The 22,318-nt window shown below is 36.2% G+C and overlaps 1 protein-coding gene across 8 annotated transcripts in view; it reads right to left on the minus strand.

Moving 5' to 3' along the window:
* Window positions 1–22,318, minus strand: part of ADGRG6 (adhesion G protein-coupled receptor G6) — a 112,830-nt gene that overhangs the window by 14,029 nt on the left and 76,483 nt on the right. For all 8 annotated transcript variants that reach the window (XM_056343391.1, XM_056343390.1, XM_056343397.1 and 5 more), the window contains 11 exons: window positions 20,385–20,446; window positions 18,714–18,921; window positions 18,061–18,226; window positions 14,671–14,811; window positions 10,863–10,979; window positions 9,681–9,726; window positions 7,832–7,938; window positions 4,844–4,971; window positions 3,259–3,527; window positions 1,614–1,728; window positions 258–541 (listed from right to left, as the gene is read on the minus strand). In XM_056343391.1, the coding sequence (XP_056199366.1) occupies window positions 258–541; window positions 1,614–1,728; window positions 3,259–3,527; window positions 4,844–4,971; window positions 7,832–7,938; window positions 9,681–9,726; window positions 10,863–10,979; window positions 14,671–14,811; window positions 18,061–18,226; window positions 18,714–18,921; window positions 20,385–20,446 (1,643 nt within the window). The remainder of the gene's footprint in view (window positions 1–257; window positions 542–1,613; window positions 1,729–3,258; window positions 3,528–4,843; window positions 4,972–7,831; window positions 7,939–9,680; window positions 9,727–10,862; window positions 10,980–14,670; window positions 14,812–18,060; window positions 18,227–18,713; window positions 18,922–20,384; window positions 20,447–22,318) is intronic.

Below are 22,318 nucleotides of genomic sequence, written 5' to 3' on the forward strand. Positions count from 1 at the left end.
CACTGCAGATTCAGTTAGGAACAGTGCTATTTATAATAACAGTGCATTTTATGGAAAAGGCCTTGAAACAGTAATTAATATAGCTAGGATATTCAACCCATATGTAGTTGGTATCATTATTCCACGTAAAGGGAAACTAATGATGGTTTAATATCAACTAGGGATCTGAGTTCTCTAGTAAACTGACTGAACATAAAATGTCTCAGATCAGCTATAGCTCAAATATTATTTGTTCACGGAATAGCAATTCAGCTTACCTTGCAATGAATTGAAAATTGAGAAGAGGTACAGGAAAGGAAGAGTTAAGGGACCCCAGGCGAAAAAGGCAAAGCCCCATGTCATGCCCAGGAGGAAGGTCAGGCTGACCACGCTACGGAGGTTCCTTAGAATCTCTTCTTTCAGGCTCCGATTAGTTCTTTTCCCATTCCTCCCACAGATCTGTACCATCACCACAATAAACATGGCAACGTTCATGAGAAACATGATTCCAAAGTAGCCCGCACAGGTCACATAAAATACAACTTCATTTTTGATCCAGCAGCTGTAAAAAATATGAAAATATGATCATTTTTAGATAATGCAAACTATCCTCCATTCATTTATATGACCACAAGGAAAATCACCCTATGTCTGATACCACTGATGCAGAGCTAAACTTTAAGATGAAACCTTTGTTTATTTTCTGTTTGTAAATAGGATGAAGCCCAGTGGCATCTTAAGTGACTCTGGTCCATAGTATTATCATGTCAGAAATCTGAAGGTGGTACCATATTTTAGTTAACACTGATTAAAAAGGAAATCTGACCTCAGATACAAGCTGTAGGAACTGCAATCTCGTCATGGTAAGTTTAGACTCAGTATGAGTAGCTTCACAACTTTCACCTGTGTGAAGCACAGGATGCTTTAGTAACAGAATGGATAAACTTGGATCTTCAGTGTCAAAATCTCAAGTTTCTGCCACTTGAGCTATAAAAGAACTCATACATCTCTGGAAAAGAAGCAGGACAGGTAGTCCTTTGAGACTTTGAGTCCATTTGACAGCCATGTGAGAGAGCTAGCTTATTCCTCCAGCAACAAATGGCTGGAATGCTTTGCATGATACTGTAATAAAAATACAGAATGACCTTTTACTTATCATGATGAAGCTTTTTCAGGCAAGTAACAGAAAATGAAGTGACAGTAATTTTGGCATTTGGAGATTATTATCTGGACATCAAGAGAAGAACATGGAAAGCTATTGAACTACAATGACAAAAGCCTGGTTTATTTACGAAGGAGGCTATTTGTATACTACTTCTTTCTTTGCTCTTACCTAGAAGATATAGCTTTCTTTTAAGATAAACCAAAACAGGTATTTTTATTTTATTTTCACGTCAAAACTGCTGAACATTCTTTTGCCAGAGGAGTGTTCGTACCTGGCATTGGGTAATGCAGATTTCCCTCCATTTTTTTTATAGCCTTCTTCACACTTCAGTTTCCAATAATTTAGAAGACGATTTTGCCTACTTTGCTTGTTTAATGCACCTCTGACTTTTCCATAGCAATTTGACTATGCTATTTTTTTCCTGCAGACTGCAAATGCTAAATTTTAAGAGATTAAATGAAATACTCACAAGTCATCTCCTCCTTGCCCATTAGCATCTTTGCCATATAACTCTTTGCCATAAACAAGACTTGCATTTGTATTAGCACTTGCCAAAACAATTGCTATCACCACAGCTGGCAAACCTGTAACACAAGAAAACTTGCAGTTTGCTTTCAAGTCTCCTAAACCTTCAAAATTACCATGCAAATCTCAATTATTGATATCTCCATCCCTATTGCTTTAGTACAAGGTGTCCTGAGATAGATCTATGTCAGAAAACTGCACAGAGAAGTACAAGGAAACAATTTTTCAAACAGTACAAATGTATAAACTGTCAAAGCACTTAATGGGCATTAAGGAATAAGCCTCATAATGTTTTGTAAGGTACAAAATGATATTTTAGTATGTGATGTAATCTCTGTTAAATACCCAAAGTTAAAGTTGCAATTGCACACAGGTTCTCATAATATAGTGAGAAGATTAACAAACTATTACAAAACCAAGATCTAATGGAGGGATGTTTTTCAGGGATCTTTTTTTCAGAGATGCTAATGTCATTTGATTAGGCTGGGGAACTGGGTAACATGAACTTGAACCTGTAATTTCTCCACTGCTTCTCTCAACTGTAAATGTCTTCTCTTTTTCTACAGGATTATATATCCTTCACTTATATGTGTCTCCCAAAAAATGAAGCAAAATTTCTACTTTTTGATAAGAAGGAAAAGGGAATATTTTGGGAAAATAGACAACTATGTGGAAGAGAACTCTGTGTAGAGTGGTACAGCTTACACAAAAGAAATCTACGTTTCCTGACATGCCTTATTTACATGTCTTATCCTTTCTATGACAAAACAGATTCAAAGGGGAAGAGGTTAATTTGCTTTTCCGACCACTCAGTCCTTGTCCTCTGCTGAGGTTGCCAAAGAGGATGCTAGTTGCCAATGGAAAGACATCAATTATCAGCTGGACTGAGGTCAGTGCTCTAGCCATGAGGTTAATGGTTTTGTATTGTGTTGTATTATTTCAAACACAATATGTGCATTCAGGCAGAAGGCACAGATTCCTGATACAGAAAAATAATGAAGAATAAAAGCCTTGCTGCCCGAGCCTCACAGTTATTTTTCAGTATTACATTTTCCACTTCAGTCCTGCTTAGGGCAGGCAGGATCTCTCTGTGGTATAAACACTGTGCTGAAGCTGAGGAACTTTTGGTTGGTTCTGATTCTGCCGTAGGCTTTGAACTTGTTTGGAAGAAACTTTAAGATGGATTGAAAGCTTTCTGAAAGCCAATGCAAAGATCCTCATAGGCTTTGTAGTAACTTAGAGTTTCTGAATTTATTGTGTCATGGTTCTCCCTCTCTGATATGGCACTAACATTTCCCATCTCCAGTTCTGGCCCCTCTGGAAAGTAAGACCAGTTTATCTGGTGTCTCTGCTCCTCCTCAGGCTGTGAGCTGCTCCAGGTGGAGAGTGCCAGTTATGGTGTATTTGCATGGAATTACCCAGGGGAACTCAGTGACAGAGAGGGCTGGCTGCATGCCGGCACTGCCATGGGGTAGAGGGAAGGAAACACCACGCAGATTTTGATTCTTTTCTGCATTTGTGATAGGGAGCTTTCATATAGCATCATTTCAAAATACATGCTAGGTAAATACTGCATCTGCTGAACTCACCCCAGCCAATGATGCAAAACTTCAGTATGTATCGCCGTATATACGTGTTGAACACTTTCACTAGAGCAATGTACATATGAACAGCTTCTAGTCCCATCCATGTAAAGGTGGCCAAAAGAAAAAAGTGCAGAAGTGCAGCTACAGCAATGCAGAGGCCGTCTATGTCAAACGATGCAATCCAACCATCAAGCAAGAAGATCAGGTTAAGAAAGAGCAGGGCTGTGCTCAAATTCATCAGGATTTTGGATGGATAATCTCTTCGCAACTTCCTAATGAGAGAAATACAGGTGCATATGATTAATTGGCTTCTACCACTCAAGCCACATACAGCAGCTGGGTTTACTAGTTTACAAAGTAAATAAAAACACAGGGAACTTCCTCCTAACTGTATGTTTTTGTGGCAATAAGGTATAGGGATGTGTACCTCTGTGTGAAATTGCTGAAGCCTTTGGTTGTGTATGGTGGGAAAGTTACACTTCTTTGGGTCCTTAATGAGCTAATTAACTATGACAATATTTTAGCTACTGATTTATTATTAAAAAACATTCAACTTAAATATAATACAAAGTGTTTTATACTTCAAATGAAAACTGAAGAAAATGAAAAGAAAGCTTTCAAAATACAGCTGACCAGAAGGTCATCTCTGCTTATTTTATATGTAAATTTTGCTTAATTTCTGGCATATATTGTCCAGTGCATGTTGCTTTCTGTTTGGGTTTTTAGGTTTTGATTTTTTTAATAGGATCTTAGAAAGAATAAAGATCAAGTCCATTTTTCTGTAACTGATATACATTGAAATGTACGAACTGAGAGGCAAGCCAACAACTTCTGCCATCTTGGACCAGAACACTATACCATAGGTAATGCAATAGGAATGCAGTCACTGGAGTTATTTAGAACTCGAAAACCCCCTTTGTGTCTGCCCCCCCATCAAGCTGCCTTTCTTTAGCAGCTACTCTGTCCTGTCCTGTTACAGGCAGAATGGTTCCTTTGTGTTGACATGACTTCATTTTCTCTTTTCACTGTTCACAGAACTGTCACTTCAAAACTTTTGCATTCCCTTGAGTCACTTTCACATTTCAGTAGGGACTGCTGTTGAAACTGCTGTAACACTTCACAGTTTATCTTCATTTTACTTCTCTTCCCACTTCTTTTTGAAGGGTTCTAGGAGCTGGAAATTTATCTTTTTATTCTGAGGACTTGTTATGCTCACACAGGCAAGTCTTGTTTTTACATAAAGCATGCTTGCAGACTTTAAAACAATACATAGATATTCAGAATCTAGAGGATATTGTACTCCCCAGAGAGAAAAATTTGAGTCATGCTAGTCTTATTCTCAGGCCTGAGCAGCACAACACATTGGAAACAGGGGGAAAGAGTCTGAACTTGCATCCCCGTGAAAAAAATTTCCACTTGCAACATGTGACCATGGTTATGGAGGGTTTTTTTGTTTGTTTGTTTGTTTTTTAAATTAAAACGTAGATTTCCCTTTCTAAACAAATAAACCGCACTAATAATATAACTAATTTATCTTATCACATACAGGTACTTCCTTTGTGATGTTTTTCACAGAACTAATACTTACTCAAATGCAATATATGTCAGAAGAGTTGCAGCTGAAAATATAGCAGATATCCCACAGCCTATGTAAGTGATAAAGGTGAGGACCTTGGTATTCTGTGGGTCTATTTGTGTAACGGTTCTCTGAAGGTCCTACATGAGAGAGGAGGAAGAGGCATCAGTTATAGCAAACACCTTTTCCATGAGCACTACACTCTTGGTGATCAGTTGAGTAAAACTCAACAATGCTTTGGCAATAGCACTATAATCCTGACATTAGGGTTCATGTTTACTGAGTATACTCAGTCTATAGTTACACCTCTCACTTCCTTCCCATAGCTCTTCAAAACATTGTGCTTCAAGTACTATAACTGCTGGGATCAGCAGATAGACAGAGCCTGATGCTGATCCTTACAATTCAGTACCAGGAATTCAAACATACTTCTCTGGAAAAATCTCTCCTTTTCAAACTTTTTTGTTCTGTTGCTTATAGACAACTCTCTTTAAGAAGATGTAAGATTTAGGCAACTCATTTAAAAGTTTTCATACTGAAACGTTTTGCAACATTCATACAATATTCTGGGGAGTTTCTGACATCACTTCTCATTATTAAAAGTTTGTAAGAGCCAATGTAGCTAATCATCTATGGGTGAAACCAAGGGTAAGATACTGGGTTTTGGTTTTAAGGTCTGTTTTGACATGCAAACTACAGTTATAAATAGAATTGGTCAGCAAAAATAGTGACAAAGACAACACTTAAAAAAAAAAAATTGGAAATGAAGCAGGAACATTCTGAGGATTTTTTTTCCAGTTTTCTGTCCAACTGTAATTGCCACATAGTACCATCTGAGAATAAATGCCAGTGCTATTTCCTTTTCTAAGGACAAGAAAAAAATGAGAATATTTGGATCTATATCACTGTAGAGTAAATGTGAACAAATACTAACACATAATGGTATCTATTCTACAGTCACTGTCACTGTGGTCTCTAGAAAAATTATCTAGTAAAAAGAAATGAACAAAATACTACAGACCTTGCCATTCTTCATAGGAAAAGGAAGGAGCAGGTTTTTTTACACCCTGTCCCAACCTTCTATGACAGTTTAAATATATATGAGAGTGTTATTTGAAAATAATTTGATATCTAAATTAAAGTAATAAAATATTATTAAAGCAGAAAAGCAACTAGAAGGGTCAAAACTGTGTAAAAACTATTGGAACACATCCCAAATTCAAAGAACTTCTGCCTTATTTCCTACTGCCACAAAAGCATTCAGGGAAGAGAAGGGAGTCATTGAACATATCCTAAAGAAAGCCCTTTTTTTTCTCCCTCTGAGGATGAAAAAGTGAAACAAGACCACAATTTAACTTGCAAAAAGACAAAAGGCTTGTGGCTTTTTCATATCTACATCTCAGCATGGCATGAAGAGAGCAGCTCTATTAAGGGTCTGGAAGGCCAAAGCTGAAAGTCAGTGCATGCAGCTCCCTTGGGCAGTTAAGTCCTATGTGTCACTGCAACAAGTTAAATCAAAACCCAGATACTTCCACTAGGAGTGTTACTATGGTGAGGACCAAACATCTTTTCTGCAAGTATGTTTTAGAGACGAAAGAATGCAAATTTCAGGAGAGAAACGTTTCAGCCCATTACTAAGCATACACACACACACACACACACACACACACCCCAATATTAAGAAAAGATAGCAATATTCCATCTTTTTCACATTGGGTTATTCTCTCAGAAACACTACATGTGCAAATTGCTAGAGGCACCTGAATGATAAGGTGCTTAGGCTAATGAGGCTGAAGTGCTCTGTATGGTTCCCTCTTTCATCTCTTTGATACGTAGACTAAAGGCTATGTTTACCTATCTCAGCCAACCAGTCTGTAGACTTTGGTTAAGGCTCCGATCGAGTAGAGTTAAATGTTTTGTACCAGCCCTCAGTGGGCACACTTTTTCCAACAGATGGCCTATACTGCAAGGCATTGCCAAAGCTGATTAAAGCCGTTTACTAGAAAACAGCAAATACAGGTTTACACATTTCACAAAAGAAAGTATTACTTTATAGTTTTTGACATTAGATAAATATAAATCTTGTCAGATGTGCAACCAAAATTTCCAAGGGACAATTTAGCCTCTTTAATCTCGGGATGAAAGGGAATCGTGTTCCCTTGCCTTTTCATCCTCATTAGCAGTTTTACTGACTGTGAGACATTTTTTTTTCCCTGACTGTTTTCCCTAACAATATGAGTCTCTTTTTTTTGTTCTGAAAACAGCACCTCAACTTTTTCTCCTAGTTTTTTTTTTTTTCAAACAAATTCCCACTTCTCTGATCTTGAAATTTCAAATCTACCTAGACTTTTTTTCTCATTCACTTCCCTCTTGTTACACCCTCCTGTCTCCACTCAGGTAATTTTTGTCAGATTATATTGTTAAGGGAAATGACAGGGACCCCCTCCCTGCACCTTAGGACTCTTTTGGATCATTTTTTTCTATTTTGCTAGTGGAAGTGTTAGTACTGGGCCTTGATTTTACGGTCCCTGACTTTCTTTTTCACCCAGCCATGTCCCAGCTTTGGAGTTGGATGTTATAATATGCTATTTGTACTTTGGTATCACTCAGAAGTCTCAACCCCAGGTCTTTTGTGGCACAGTATTTTCAAAATTTAGAATACTCTTATGGGCACATTTTACTTTTTGTTTTATAATATTTAGCCACTTGTAAAGAACATAATAATAATAATAATAATAATAATAATAATAATAATAATAATAATAATGTGCTTTCATTACTAATTCTATTCATTACCTCATTCCTGAACCCTTATCACTAGCTATTTTGTGATGAAAAGACAACTTTATGACAATAAGGGGGAAAAATATGTATCATTATTAAAAATAATGTGCAAAAGAAATAACCCAAGTAACAAAACCAAGAGTTGTCTCAATGCAAGACAAAGACTGCACTGCAGTTCCTAGGAAAGATAACTTAGTGAACAGTGAGGTTGCCTACCATTAGGACCCCGAAGTGTGTGAGGTGGTTGCATAGGCAAACTGTCTCGTTTTCATTGGACTTGCCGTCCACTTGGCAGCCCGCAGGGTTCCAGCCACCATTGCCACCTATGGAAATGAAACAGGTGAAACGTTCCAACAAACTCATGTCATCCTCTTTTTAAACAAATTGCTCACTTCATCTTGTGCAAATGCAGAAATGCTTTCTCAAATTGAATGGGTGAACATTAAAAACAATCAGGACAGAAGCAAGTATGAGATTTCCTAGCAGAGAATCACACCAGATGAGTGTCCCAGTAATGGACTACTGAGCAGAAGCAATAGACAGAGAGCTACAATAAAGGTAGGGAGCTGTTTGGTTAATGAGGGATGAGTGAGACCTAATGTGTGGATCACGCATTATATCACATTATATCACACCTCAGTTTTACCCAACAGTAAGATGGTTTTAGAACTCCCTTTTACTACACTGATGTGATGTCTACACCTGCCTTCCTCCTACTCATATACCTCCTGTCACATGAAAGTATTTATGGCCCAGGAGCAGACGATCCCACCCTTCCTCTCTGCAGTGTGTAATGCAGAAGGTCAGAGTGGATAATCCCAATGACCTTTTGTGGTCTTAAGAAAAAAACATGAAGTAAACTATCCCCTACTCACTCCACCTGAAAAGGCCATGCTGAAAAATAAGTAAAAAGATTTTACCTTTAAAAGTTAAATGTTAAAAAGTAAAATTTGTATTTCTGATTACTTCTTCTTTCATTTTCCCCTGCTAAAATATGAATTAATTTTGTGAAATAGTTCATATTCTCTGAACTCTAAAAGATATTTTTTGCATAACTCCAGGCAAAATCCAGCAAATTATCTGACTGGCCCTATAAATGTACCTCCAGTTCAAGATAGAATCTCTCAAAAGACTGTGAAGATGTTTCAAAACCACTTTAAGCTCTCCCACACTCAAGCAGCCAGTGAGAATAGTTTCCTCCCTGTGCATTTCTCCTTTAATGTGTTTCTTAAGACTCGCTTCCTAAGTAGATTTTTCCCCCTTCATTTTTATCTTTCTGTATTCTTCTCAGTTATTCTGTCTGAATTTCCTGCTTTCAACTACAAGTTTGGATGCTAAATTTTATTTCTTTCAAGACTCTGTACCAAACCCCTCCACCTGATATACTGCTGCTAAAGACAGTTCTCACTCCGTCTGTTTCATCGTAAGGAAGAGTAACATCTCAGTAGTGATTGCTAAAATAGAAAGTACTGGAAAGTCATCCCAGAGAATTATTTTGTGCAAAGGATGAAAAGCATGAGTGTAACATCACACATGGGTTAGGCAGTAGCGATGAACAATGGCCTAAAATGCTGCCTTGTTAATGTGTGTCTCCACATGAGACCTCATCATGCTGACTGTCATCCATTTACAAGGCAGATGAAACTTGTGTAATGCAGTTCCTAACCTTCCACAGAATTAAAAAACAGCTTAAGATTTGTAACAGGCATAATCTCACCACTAAATAACCCAACATTTTAAAAATGACCAGTTAAAAATATTGCTAAGAACCATTCATGTGTCTGAGTGGCATTACTATTTAATTTGCACAGACAGACAGATCAGTGAAAAACTATTGTCAGATACAGAAAAGTAGAGAAAATTAATTTACGAATTTAAAATGTTAAACAAATTTACATTAAAGTATTTTTACAAGAATAATTAACTTCTGCTGTTACAAGCAACTGTACTAACCAGAAAAAAATGATACAGTCTGAAGACTTCTTCTAATTCTGCAAGGACTGATTAAGAAGCAAAATGGCTAAGACGGTGAGCAATTTTAAAACTATGGTATTTTTAAACTTACCATTTTTGTTCATATCCCAGAAGACACAGGTAGGCTTAGGATCTTCCTAGAGAACACATGACATGCAAAAGTAGACTTGGTATACCTCTTCAAACATAAATCTCATCAACATACACATTTACAACAGATGTTTTACTCCTTATCTTTTTATTTAATGAGAAGAAGAATCAATATTTGGATTGTCAATTTTTTTTTTCTTGTGTCATATTAGAACTTACTCCACTAGAAAGACAGATCTGCCCAGATTATAAAATCTAGAGCACTCTTCCTCTGCACTGTTCCTTTTCCACATCCTCGGACTAATTAAGTTTTATTGTCTCACTAAAGTCATCCATGAGTATGACGTCTTTACAGAGTCTAACTACTTTTTACTGTTCACTTCCTAGGACTTCTTGATGAATCCTCTATATAACTGGCCTTGAAAATGTGCAAAAGCCTGCTGAACCTAAATGGAGGTTGTTTTGCCTGTCCTTAAAATAATCATTATAATGAAATACAGGAAAGTTAATCGAACTGTGAAAATTAGAAACTGGGTTCTCATCACTTAATTTACTTAGCTATTGCATTTTAACATCTTCTTTCTTAAGTTCTCTAGTGCTATTGTCTCTTTTGCAGTAGCTGCTGACAGCATGTCTGAGGACACTCAAGCTCGCATGTTTTTTAACTGAAAGAGTATGTGCCAAAAGGTTGCCTTTGGTCTGTATTTTCCTAAATTAATTGTAGTCACCTTTTTACAATATGGTCCTGTCCATTCTTCCTTTGCTGAAAACCACATTAACAAGAAAATAACTTGGGGAGCTATTAACAATACAATTCATGTTTGATCAAAGAATTTAAGTAATTCTAAAGTTCCAGTGTAATAAATCGTGTCTCTGGTCACTGGTCACAAACGTGGTCATGAACAGAGGTTTTGCCTACAGTTATTGGCACAGAAATTGCCTCTGAGTGGCAGAATCAACATGTTTCATATAAATACAGAGCAGGAATGTGTGAGGAAGAGTTTTTGGTTGTTTTTGTTTTTTTTTTTTACTTTTCGGTTATTTGTTTTCATTCTAGAGTTTTTATTTCCCTTTTAGTTTATGTCCTTACTAAAAATCCATCCAAATCAATCAGGCTATACGCTTAGCCTTTGCTATATATAAACTGTTTGCCTGTTCATCTGAATAATCAATCTTGTTTTACCTGAATTTTGGTATGCTTAATTGTAACCTTCACATAATCCTGAAGATCCTGAATGGTGATGTTTCCAATACTGCATGCCACCACAAAACTGGTCAAATTGGCAGGATTTTCTGCATCCTTTGAAAGATTCAGAAAAATATAAATGCTTACGCAGCACATAACATAAAAGCCAGAGCACACAGTTTCATTTTTGTAGCATGCCAGAACAAATAAGTTGTCAGCATTTTTTCACTTTTGATCATGCAATATATGAACATTATGTTTATAAAATCAAATTATGAGCTTGCCTCATGGAAGTTTCCCTATTTTCCTTATAGTTATAAACATATATAGGCACAATTATAGAGAGAGGTTAGAAGGCATAAATTCCACCTTTAATCATTATGTCTGATGCCAACAAAATTATAACTCAAACAATGTAGGAGATAACCCATGATATGATTAGCTCATTTCCCTAAACAAGAATGAACTAGCTTTCTTATTATTGTCGATGCTATCCTTTTCAGTAGATGCATTTTTTAGCCAATAACCTGTTTTCTGTGTATAGCTGCTAAATCATCCTCCATTTACAATGAATGGCTAAGAAACAGTAAACAAATTCAAAGAAATGTTACATACTGTAGGAGATATTTGCTACTAGGTCATATTTGATGAGAAATGAAATAGAATACTGATGTTACCACTGAGCAATAACATTTCTAACAGGCAGTGAACAAGTACCAGACTGAGAATTTTCCAAAAGAGAAGTTTTCCTTGGAAACTGATGATTTATTAAAATGGAATTGCTTTGGAAATACTATTTTCTTTTGATGAGCTTCCATTGAAACCTGCATAGTTACATGGCTGGGTGGCCTTATGGGAAGCTGGGAAGCTTGGCCACTCCGTGTGGCAGATCTTAGGTCAAATGAATAAATGAATCTGTTGCCACTCACTTTTCCTCCAAAAATCTGCACTGGGAAACTCCTGACAGCCCCCTCCCCACCCACCCCCCACACCCACACCCTGATTCCTTCAGTCTAGGGGTTTTGTTAGCCTGACAAGATGTCAGGTATCAGCTCAGCACTGGGCTCATGAGATCCCACCACCCATTCATGAAAGGCAGAATAGCTTCATTTATTAAGTTCACATTATCCTGCGAAGAGATTTTAACTTCTTAATAACCATATGCAAGATTTTTTAAACATGGCATTTCAGACTATACTGGAGCTCTGTGACCTAATTTCCTAAAAACTTAAAAATTGCAGAGGAGTGAAAATGCAGTTTTCTAGACAGTTCTTGAGCATTCAAACGAGAAAACCTCTTGGCTACTACCTAAATTTCGACACCTGACAAAGTCTAGGAAAGCCTTTGGACAGATTTCTATGGGTTTCAGTGGATTCTGCCTCTAGCAGACATATCAGATGTCTCTTTAGGAAAGGCAATATAATATATTCTTACTTGTCCTTAGAAAGGAATAGAAATACTGTGTGCATTAAAGTAGAATACAGAGAACTGCTTATTTAGCTATAAGGCGGTGCTCATCTAAAGTTAGGGGTAAGCTTTTAGCCAATAAAATACACAGAGGTACAAAGTAAAGCAATATGGCTAGTGTTCATGCCATAAATCTGGTCTAGTCTAGACAATCACAATTCACATATTTATCATATTTTCACTTTATTTTCATGGCCTTAAAACTCATGAGGATGTTCTTTCCACCTAACTTTAAACACATAAAAAGATGTCTAGAACTGAAGTAGCCATTCTAGCATTTCTTAACACAGTCAACGAAAGGAAACTAGCACATCCAGTGCGTAATCCATCTTACTTATTCTATACACCTAGGTTGAATATGGGTTGCCTAAAATAAGTGTCCATTTTAGAGGCTCTAAGGTATCCTGCCTAGTCTCCAGCTACTACTGCAGAAGATCTCACATCTCTTAGATGTTCTTTGTCCCATCTGTCGGCCAGTAGTACCTTTGTACCTTGAGGTGTCTCAAATTGCACTTTGCTTATTTGCCTGGGGAACTGATGCTTAGTCCTGCACTGGGATGAGATGTGTCACACCTCAACAGTGTCCACTCTTTGCATTAACTGGCTTTGAAGGCAACTTATGGAGAACAGTTCAAGCATAGGTATGTACATTGAACACACCTGCCTTTGGCAAAATGAATCCCACCCTGAATAGCTTACATTAATTTTTCATATAGTATTCTAAGTAATGCAAACATCAGATTTTAATGAATGACAAGATAAAACTTATTACTAGCATTCTCCAGTGGCAAATAAAAAAACCCTCCAGTGATGTAAAGTATGATGTTTCACTGTTATGTTGAATGCTTATATGAAATGCAGCTAATAGCATTGGGGTTTTTTTTAATTGTGATTGGAATAAATATATTTGTGAAATATTTTTATATAGTTATATATATATACAGATAAAGTTACTGGGTTTGAGACAGCATGGAGATCATTTATTTTTAGCCTTTATTATTTTTTAGACTTACTTTATTTTTTGACTTATTAAAAGGTGAGCTTTACACATTTTTATTTAATAGTGTTGAACATGTCACCCACAAATTGTTTGAAAAACACACAAAAAAATGGAAGGAATTTTAGTTGCAAATTTAGATGCAGATTTTAATGTTATTTGCTTTTCAATGACTTATTAAGTATCCCTTAGAAACACATTCCTGCACCATTAAAGGACACATTCTGACTTTATATGATTTTATGCCATTAGGACAAGTTTACATCTGTATTCTGGTTTCTTTATTAAATATATCCATCCTGTTTTTCTCAAAAATGGGCTTAAAATGAATACTATTTTCAATAGTTAAAGGTACTTTGGGGTGTATTTCAGAAGGCAACTGAGGGTCATGGGTATTTTCTTGCTCAGATTATCTGAAGAATCTGGATACACTGCCAATAAAAATGATAATATAGGGACAATACAATACTACACAGTTCAGCGGATGAACAAGAGCCAAAGGTCACTTGAAATACTAATGGGAAAACAGACTCAAGTCTTCTGAGACTCAGTCTACGGTTCACTATGAAACAATGTTTCCTTTTTAATTAACTTTTTTTTTTTTTTTCCATATAGGTATGGTTTTGGTTGTTTTTTCCAAGCTGTGAATTCTTCCTTATTTTTTTGCATCTACCATGTAGGAACTTTTTATAATTACCATATGATGGGACCCAAAGGAGAAAAAAATCAAATCTACCTGAGTCCCTTTATTTTTCAGGTACAAGTACTGTTATCCTTATTCCATAATAAAATACGGTGTGCTTATGAAAACACATATAGGAAGAGTGATATGTACAAACCCAAATGTTCTCTGGCAATGGCCATCAGCCCAGAGTTTGCAACTAAATATGAGTAGTCAGCTGGATATGAGTGTAAACCAACTCCTTTAAGGAAAAGAGGAAGAAAGAGTACTTGGCAGTGTGACAGGCCAAATTCTCTTCTGATTGAAAGGAACCTGACTCCACTGAATAACAAGGACCTATATTAATGCATTTTAACATGTTATGCCCTTTAAGAGGCCTTGCTACTTTACTCTGTTACAGTTTTCCATAGGTTACCCTGAGAAAAAGTTTATCTCCCATGTGACGGGAATTTGCAGTCAAATCATTGACTTTAATTCAGCTTGGGTACTTTGACTATCTTGTCACTGAACATAACACTGCCTCTAGCGCCTACATCTGCTACCACCTTCTCATTCCTGTAATTCATGGGATGCTGTGAAATGATTACACTACAGAAAACCTTTAGCAGGTGGCTTTGACTCAGCCTAATTGGAATGACTTCAAACACATTAAAGTTTACCTGAAAAAGACCATTTTTATTGAAGAAAGTAAACTGAGCCCTTGATATAACTTCAAACTCGTCTTGACTTAAATTCTTCAGTAAACTTGGTGGCAGAACAACAGAAGCGAAGGCATTTGTCTGATCCTTGTCAAAATCTATCTGTTAAATAAAAACAACAGAAGAGCATGTTCAAACAAAACCCAAACCATCCATTGTCCACAACTGGGTTCACACCCTTACGCAAAGATATGTAAACATGGGACTAGAACCAATCAACACTACTATGACCTGTATGTATGTAAGAGTTAATGCAATAAATAAATTTTAAAAAGGCTTAGGAGGCTTTCCCACCATTCCAGCATGAGATCAGCCTTCTGCTACAAAAAGGTATTAGATAAAATCAAAACACTCCTCCGTTACTATAATAATGATTTGGAAATAATGAGATGATAATATAACAGTAATAATAATTTTCAGTGACCTTCAAGGTACTTCTCATCATACCAAACATTGCTGAGAACTGAAAAATATGCTGTGAATCTTTCTTTCTTAAGTTGTATTATTTGGCTTGATCTGCACATCTGAATTAATTCTCCTATGAGCCTTTCTAGTTTCTCTGTTACAGAAGGGAGATTTTAAAACAATGATTAGTGTCACCTCTCTATCATTCCGTGTAGCACAAAAAAGTCACTTTCTGCCATCAATATAAGTTTAATCTGTACTGGTAATGTGTCAGACAGCTGAAAGCCCTCTATGGCACAGGGATATAACAAGTGAGCAGGAAAGAAACAAGGATGCAAGCTTGCATTTCATTAGCTACAAGAGAGCTCTCCCACCGTAGCATACTCAAGGTGTGCCACCCTACCCATCAAAGGAAGGGGAGCAAGCCATCTCACAGTGGCTCTATAGTAAAAGTGTTTAAGAATGTTATTGCGAGGTAAGGAAACTCACGCTCCTGACTTCTCCAGAGGCAACTTGGTCATGTATTTATGCCTCTCATGATCAATCATATAATTCTAAAAGCACCATTAGCTAATAGAAAGTTAAAAGCCATAGGCTACTGATAGATTTATTTAAGTTCCACTGATTTACTGTGAGTAACAGGCATCCTTGGAAATTAGTAAGAAGTGGTTCATAGGTGTCTCCTGACAGTGCTAAATGCAGTTGAATAAAAGGTTTTCAAAGAATAATTCTGTCACGTTAAACAGGAAGTGTGTGTGTGATAAAGTTGTGCCATTAGGTATTGTCTGCAAATAGAGTGGAAGAGGCTTCTATAAAGAAGTATGGATATATTACAGGAATAATTTGATAATATGAATCACCAAAAGCTAACTTAGTCAAAGCTTTGGCAAGAAACATAAAGACACAGTGGACTGAAATAGAATCTTTCCAAATTGCCATGGATACATTTGCTTGATATCTACTTTAAGAAAAAAAAATGAAATAAAATCTGGAAACATTCTGACATACAGCTTGAAGAGTTTAATGCTCTCTGATGAGCCTGGGATAGATCATCACATCACTGTTGAAAAACTTGGGCTTCAAAAAGGGAATCTCCCTCCAGCAGGGATAGCAAGTATCTTTCCTGATAGGCATGGAAAATATAAATTGTGACCACAGCTGCTGCAGATTTTTCTGGTAGGAAGGATGCTAGGAATTCTCAATCAGCTGTTGGAAATGTGGAAGTCTGAGAACAACTTCATGTTCCAATAGGAACATTATAAATAATTTGACGGAGTTTGGATTTTATGATTATTTAGACAGTGCTATAATAAATGATTCCAGGGCAAGAAAATTCCTGGATGTCCTCAAGCCACAGATGGTAATTCTTTTATACATGCAAACAGCCCAAACCTGGCTTCAGAATTTTTCCTTTCCTCTTTCCATAAATACAGGATGAAATCTGGAGGAGAAATGTTCCTTTGATAACAAAGAACAATCAGCTATTGAGCTTCATTAATAGGAGACCTGAACAAAACTATATGTACAATTACCAAAAACTTCTAATAAAATTGATTGTAAGAAATCTTAGCCAAAATGTTCATGAATATAAGTATGTGAAAACTCTATTACATTAAACCCATTTCTGTCTATTTAAACCAGCATTTGAGTTTTGATCCAAAGTCTATATACACAGCATGTAAAAGCCCTACATCCTATTATATTACTACTACTTTCCCAGCACTGTCTTCATTACTGTTTTTGATTTTTACAGGATATAGTATTTTATAAAATAATCAGTCTTTTATTAGGATACTTGTCATGCTGCTTTGCAGTGGAAATTAATTTGGTTGCATAAGATGCTTGTAGTCTGGTGAATAGTCTTACACTGTTTTTATAATACCACATTTTGTTTCAATTCAGTTTTGGTTCCTCTGGCCCAAATGCTAGCAGATTATTTTTATTTTTCTGTTTAATATTTTCTGTGTGTTTTCCCAAGTAAGCCTCAGTGTATTTGAATGGTTAGACTCCCAGGAAACGGAGATTACATTACCTTTGTCATAGGCTTCTTATATAACTGTGAAAAATTACATTGCACTACATTTTAAAAAGCATTTAGGTACCAGGAGATGCAGACAAGTATACAATGAAATTTAAAAAGACTTGGCACCTCATTGCTACTGATTTCAACAGAACCTTTGGAAAATCCCAATAGGTATTCATGTGCACCTCAAATATTATTTCATAGCTTTTAGACGTCTGATCTTTTCTATTTGCGGGAAAAAACATAATTTCTATTTGTGGAAAAAAAAATTAAATTTTTGAGTTGATGACAAGTATCCTAACTATAGCAGCCTGTCTAGATACTGTAGCACTGGAGACCATTCTGCATTTTGAGTGATCTGTGTTTCTTTTATTTTTCATATCTAGGCTGGTCAAACTCCACGTGAATGTCTTGAACTGCCTCAGACATCCCAAATGGCACAAGCCTGTCAACCTACATGTGAATAATTGGACCAGCCTTCAGACTCCATTAGTAGGTGTTTAAACTGTACTGGAAGGTTGAAGATCTATCTGTAGAAATCTACATGTACATACCTATATTTAGGTGTCTTATTCTATAGCTGAAATGCATCAATGGAATTGTTAGCTAGTGTACAATGGGTAATACAGCAGACTGTTAAAGATTATTTTCCCTTTTCATTAGTAAAAGAAAACCTAAAAAGTATGAAGTCTGTTCTGGATTTGTAAGAAAATTACTTTTCATCCATACGGAACATGTGAGCTTATCTCGGTTTCCTGTCACTCAAGGAAATACTACATTAATCTGTTTGGATGATTGCAGGAAAAAGGAAATAGAAAGTAGGGGGAGACCTGTGAGTTATAAGTGGGTTTATAGGAACCACAGTAAACGTGCTTGGAACAACAGGCCCATTTCACATTTAAATACAACTGCTTGTTCCGTACCTGGAAATCAGATGCATTATTCTGTGGACTGACACTGAAAGAACCACCTTTGAATGAAGTTGAGTTTATAGAAGACACTCCAAGAGCAAGGTTTCGTGTTGAAATACTCATGGATGGTCCAGTGAACTGGATCTTTAAAGCCAAGGCATCGATAGTTTTTAAAGCTCTGAAAATAAAAATAAAGTTATTCTAAAAACTGAATACAGAAAAAAAACCCCACTATGCTCTATATGTTCTTCATGTTTCAGATGATCCTTTTATTATTGACTGTCTCTATCACCCATCTATGTATTCACAAGGAGACTGTCAGGCTGTAAATTTACACGTCTCTGTTGAAAACAAACACTTTTGATTGACAGAAACTATCTGACTACATATCACTGGTCCTGAAATAATTTTCCAACAATATTTAGATCTATGCTATGTCATGTATCAGGAGATTTCTTTTCCACCCAAATACTTTATTTTTGTCAAGCACATTAATTTTAGTACAAGAAGAAATATTTGTATATCTAATTTGGAAAATTCTTTCTAGTGGAAATCAGAAAAGTTTGATTTTTGTACTGCAATTGTTTGTCTATATATGGAAGAATGAATCCTTCCAACCTTACATGTTGCTTTCAAAAACTTGTCTCAAATGCAGAAATACTTACTCTGAAGATGATGCTGCCAATACACTGTCTGAACTGGTTAGAATATTGGAAAAAATTGTCACCACGGTAGAACCCAGAGATTCATCAATTTCTTCATCATTCACAATTTTTTTGAGCTTCTGCACAACATCATTTACTTTGTCTGAGGTTAGCTGCTGCCCTTCACCAGTGAGATTCAGAAGCTGATTGGCTATGTCAGCTGCATTTTCTGTAAGTGAACACGTACAATGGAATAAAAAGAGAAAATAATGCATATCAGTCCTGAAGTAATTCAGAAACACAAATTTTTATACTTACTGTTGAAAATTAGAGCATGGTCTGTGGTACTTGTAATGAACATAGGATTTTATCATTTTATCAAATTTATAATTTCATGAAAAAGTGTATAGAACCTGCTGATTATTACATACTGTCCGCATTGGCTGTGTCCTTCTCCTTAATTTGATTTGAGTTTGTACATCAGAACTATTATTGAAAGGACTGACTGAAAGAAAAACAGGGGAAGTAAGGAATAAGAAGCGTATTTTCTCTCCTTTTTTCTCCTTATGCTATCCTTTCTTTTTCACTGGGAAAAAGTTTCAGTCTTGAAGTGAAACAAATGCATCCAAAGTCACTCTTACTGAAAAAGTATTAATTCTTTTAAGCTTTGGTGAGAAAGTCTGACCTGATTGCAAGTATTTCAGTTCCTTCAGAGGATTGCAGTCTTACTCAGAGGGTTGGCAAGCACAACACCTAAGCAAATTTCATGAGAAGAATCTTCCTGGTAAGGAAAGCTTGAGTATGTGTCTAACATGAAAACATTAGCGTAAATCACGTATTGAACTGTTAAGTTTGATGGGGTACCTGGATAGAAAACTAATAAAACCATTAGTATTTTACAATATCAAAATGTTTGAGATTTATTGGAATTTACAAATAAGATTTTGATATATCACTCTTCTTTAGTCTGCAACTGGCTCTGTTCTTTTAATGTTCTGTTTTATAATACAGCTTTTACTACATTTACTGTAGAATGTCCATTTTACATGAAATGATGTTTTCATATACCCTGACTGCAAGTTCTCAATTACTAAGGTAGCCAGTCTCCCTAGGACACCCCTATTAGTGGAGAAAGAAAAAGAAGCTTCTCCAAGAAAGTAATTCAGAACAGGAGCTTGCTGCAGGGGCTCTGAAAAGAGAGTATCATTCTCTTCACTAGCTCTGGAACTAAAAAAAAGGGCCATAAAATTGTTGTCTGTTCATTTTACTCCTCCTTTAAGGCCAGAATGACATCAAGGGGTATTTTGCAAACTGAGAATAAATCTGAAAATGTCTGATCATAAGCCCAGTGAAGAGAGTGGGAGTCCTTCCACTGTCACCTATAGGCATTGGAAACATTTTAAAATTTGTCTAAATATGAATGCCAAATTGAGGCAAACTACTACCTGCCTCTATTTTTGCTTAAATTGCATTTAATGTCATTAATCAGTATCCAGAGATTTTCATGGGTGGACTGAACTGGGCCTGGTGCACTTCCCAGAGTTTATTTTGCACTGATTTTTTAGAAAGATTTTAAACAACTTAGCATAAAGAAGGAAGTTATTCTTCCTTAATGTAACTTTCTTTTAGTAAGCAGTAACCAAAGACTACAAAACTATTCCTTTAGCCAAAGACCAACATCAATATACTCACCTGTGCAATTTCTAAGATCAGGCTGGCCCCAGTATGATGTGTAATTCTGCAGACCCAAATAGCTAAAGAGGAAAAATGACAAAATTTGTATGAAATAAAATAGTAAAAATATGTTAATGTTTCACAATTCTTTTGTAGGTGTCACAGTGGACCACTCTTCTCAATTCACAATTTTCCTAGCAATATGACCCCTAGTGACATTAAATATATATGCTTGACAGCAGAAATATGTGATCAATTAAGTGACAGTGCTGAGAGAAACACTTGTTCTTTTGGACAAATTCCCAGCTGATTCCTGTACTGATTTAATTAACTGCATCAGCAGAAATTTTGGCCTTTTATTTTGGGAAAGACACAAATTTTAACACAAATTATGCTCCTATTATGGCCTAATCAGATGATGTTTCTATGATTTCCCTTTGATATAAATGGCTTTGATCAAGTCAATAGCAAGCTGTAATATCTCCCAGAAGAGCATGCACAGGAGCTATGTGGAGATAGAAACTTATGCGACCCATGAAAACTTGGGCAGGTCAGCATCAGATCCAGGTGCTGGTGAGGGGCAGATAAAAAGTTCGTTTTGTTTTTTTTTCAAAATGCTTCTTTTAGAAAGCCTTATCATAGCAAAATACCCAGATACAGCTCCAAAATTTAACACATTTTTCCCTTAGTTTTCTTTATAGATAATAATCTTATCATAGCATGGCAAAGGCAGGATGGAGAATGGGAAAAAGTTATTCTTTCACTCAGCACATGACAGAATAAAGTTATTCCTCAGTTGATCACCTTTATTATAACAGCACACTAGCAGATAACCTTCTACTGTAGGATGCATAGGACTAGAAAAGATCATTGGAAGAGCTTCCTCTTCTTTCAAAACACATCCCATCTGTACTCCATATTGGCAAAAGCTAGTAAAGGCAGAAGCAAGGAAAGCATATCACAGTGCAGAACACAGTATTTTTTTTTTTATGAGAAGTGCTGTAAACAGATGATGGTATTGTGTAGACCACAAATGAACAATAAAGATAAGCAATACTGGGGCAGAAGAGGCCAGAAGTCTTAATTTAATGATTCTGAGGCTCTGACATAAAAACAATTTGACTTCTGCACTACTCTACAACAAAAGCTGGTCAATCAGAATCCAGCAGTTCTTGTACAAGATTAAGAGGCTGAGGAAGTGAGTTAAATATAATGCTGGTTGCTTTCCTGTTTGGCACAGAACCTCAAAGCTGATTCATATCCATGTTGCCATATTGTTTTCAAAAAGTAAAAAGATCTGATCTTCTCAGAACATGTTCCAGATGCAATGTGGGTGGATAAGGCTACTATATTGCATTTAATGGTGATCATCCTAAATATTGAAGAAATTACTTAATATTGCATCATCATAGCGTTCAGGGCATGCAAAGGAGATCAAAGCCATATTGTTTTGGTCATATATCAATGAAAGTAATAATTTTACCATTTTACAAATGGGAAATAGAGATACAGTGTCTAAAAGCCTACACTAGGGAAAATTTAGCCTAAACCTTAAAAACACATGTTCAGATCTTAAAGTGTAAGATTATCCCCACCTTCAGTTATAACTGACTAGCAACAAAATACTTGTTTCACAGAATTTCTTTTACTTTCCCTTAGTCAGATGAGAGGTTCTGCATTAAACCAAATACACATCTCATCTTCACAGAGTTTTGTTGATAATTTCTTATGCAAGTCAGATAGTAGTAGTGGAGTGGGAGAAAATGTGAAAATGTAACACAGACATGCAACATAAACTTCAGGACTTGAAGAAAGTAGTTTTGTTCCATAAGAAGGTGTTATTTTTATAGTAACTTTTAACATGTATTCATTGTAGACCTCAATACGCCCTACAGAAGGAGTGTATGAGCCTGTTTTTCTTACCAATTAATTACATACTCTTACTGCACACA

This window comes from Falco biarmicus, chromosome 6 (assembly GCF_023638135.1).
Source record: "Falco biarmicus isolate bFalBia1 chromosome 6, bFalBia1.pri, whole genome shotgun sequence".
In the NCBI taxonomy this organism is placed as follows: domain Eukaryota; kingdom Metazoa; phylum Chordata; class Aves; order Falconiformes; family Falconidae; genus Falco; species Falco biarmicus.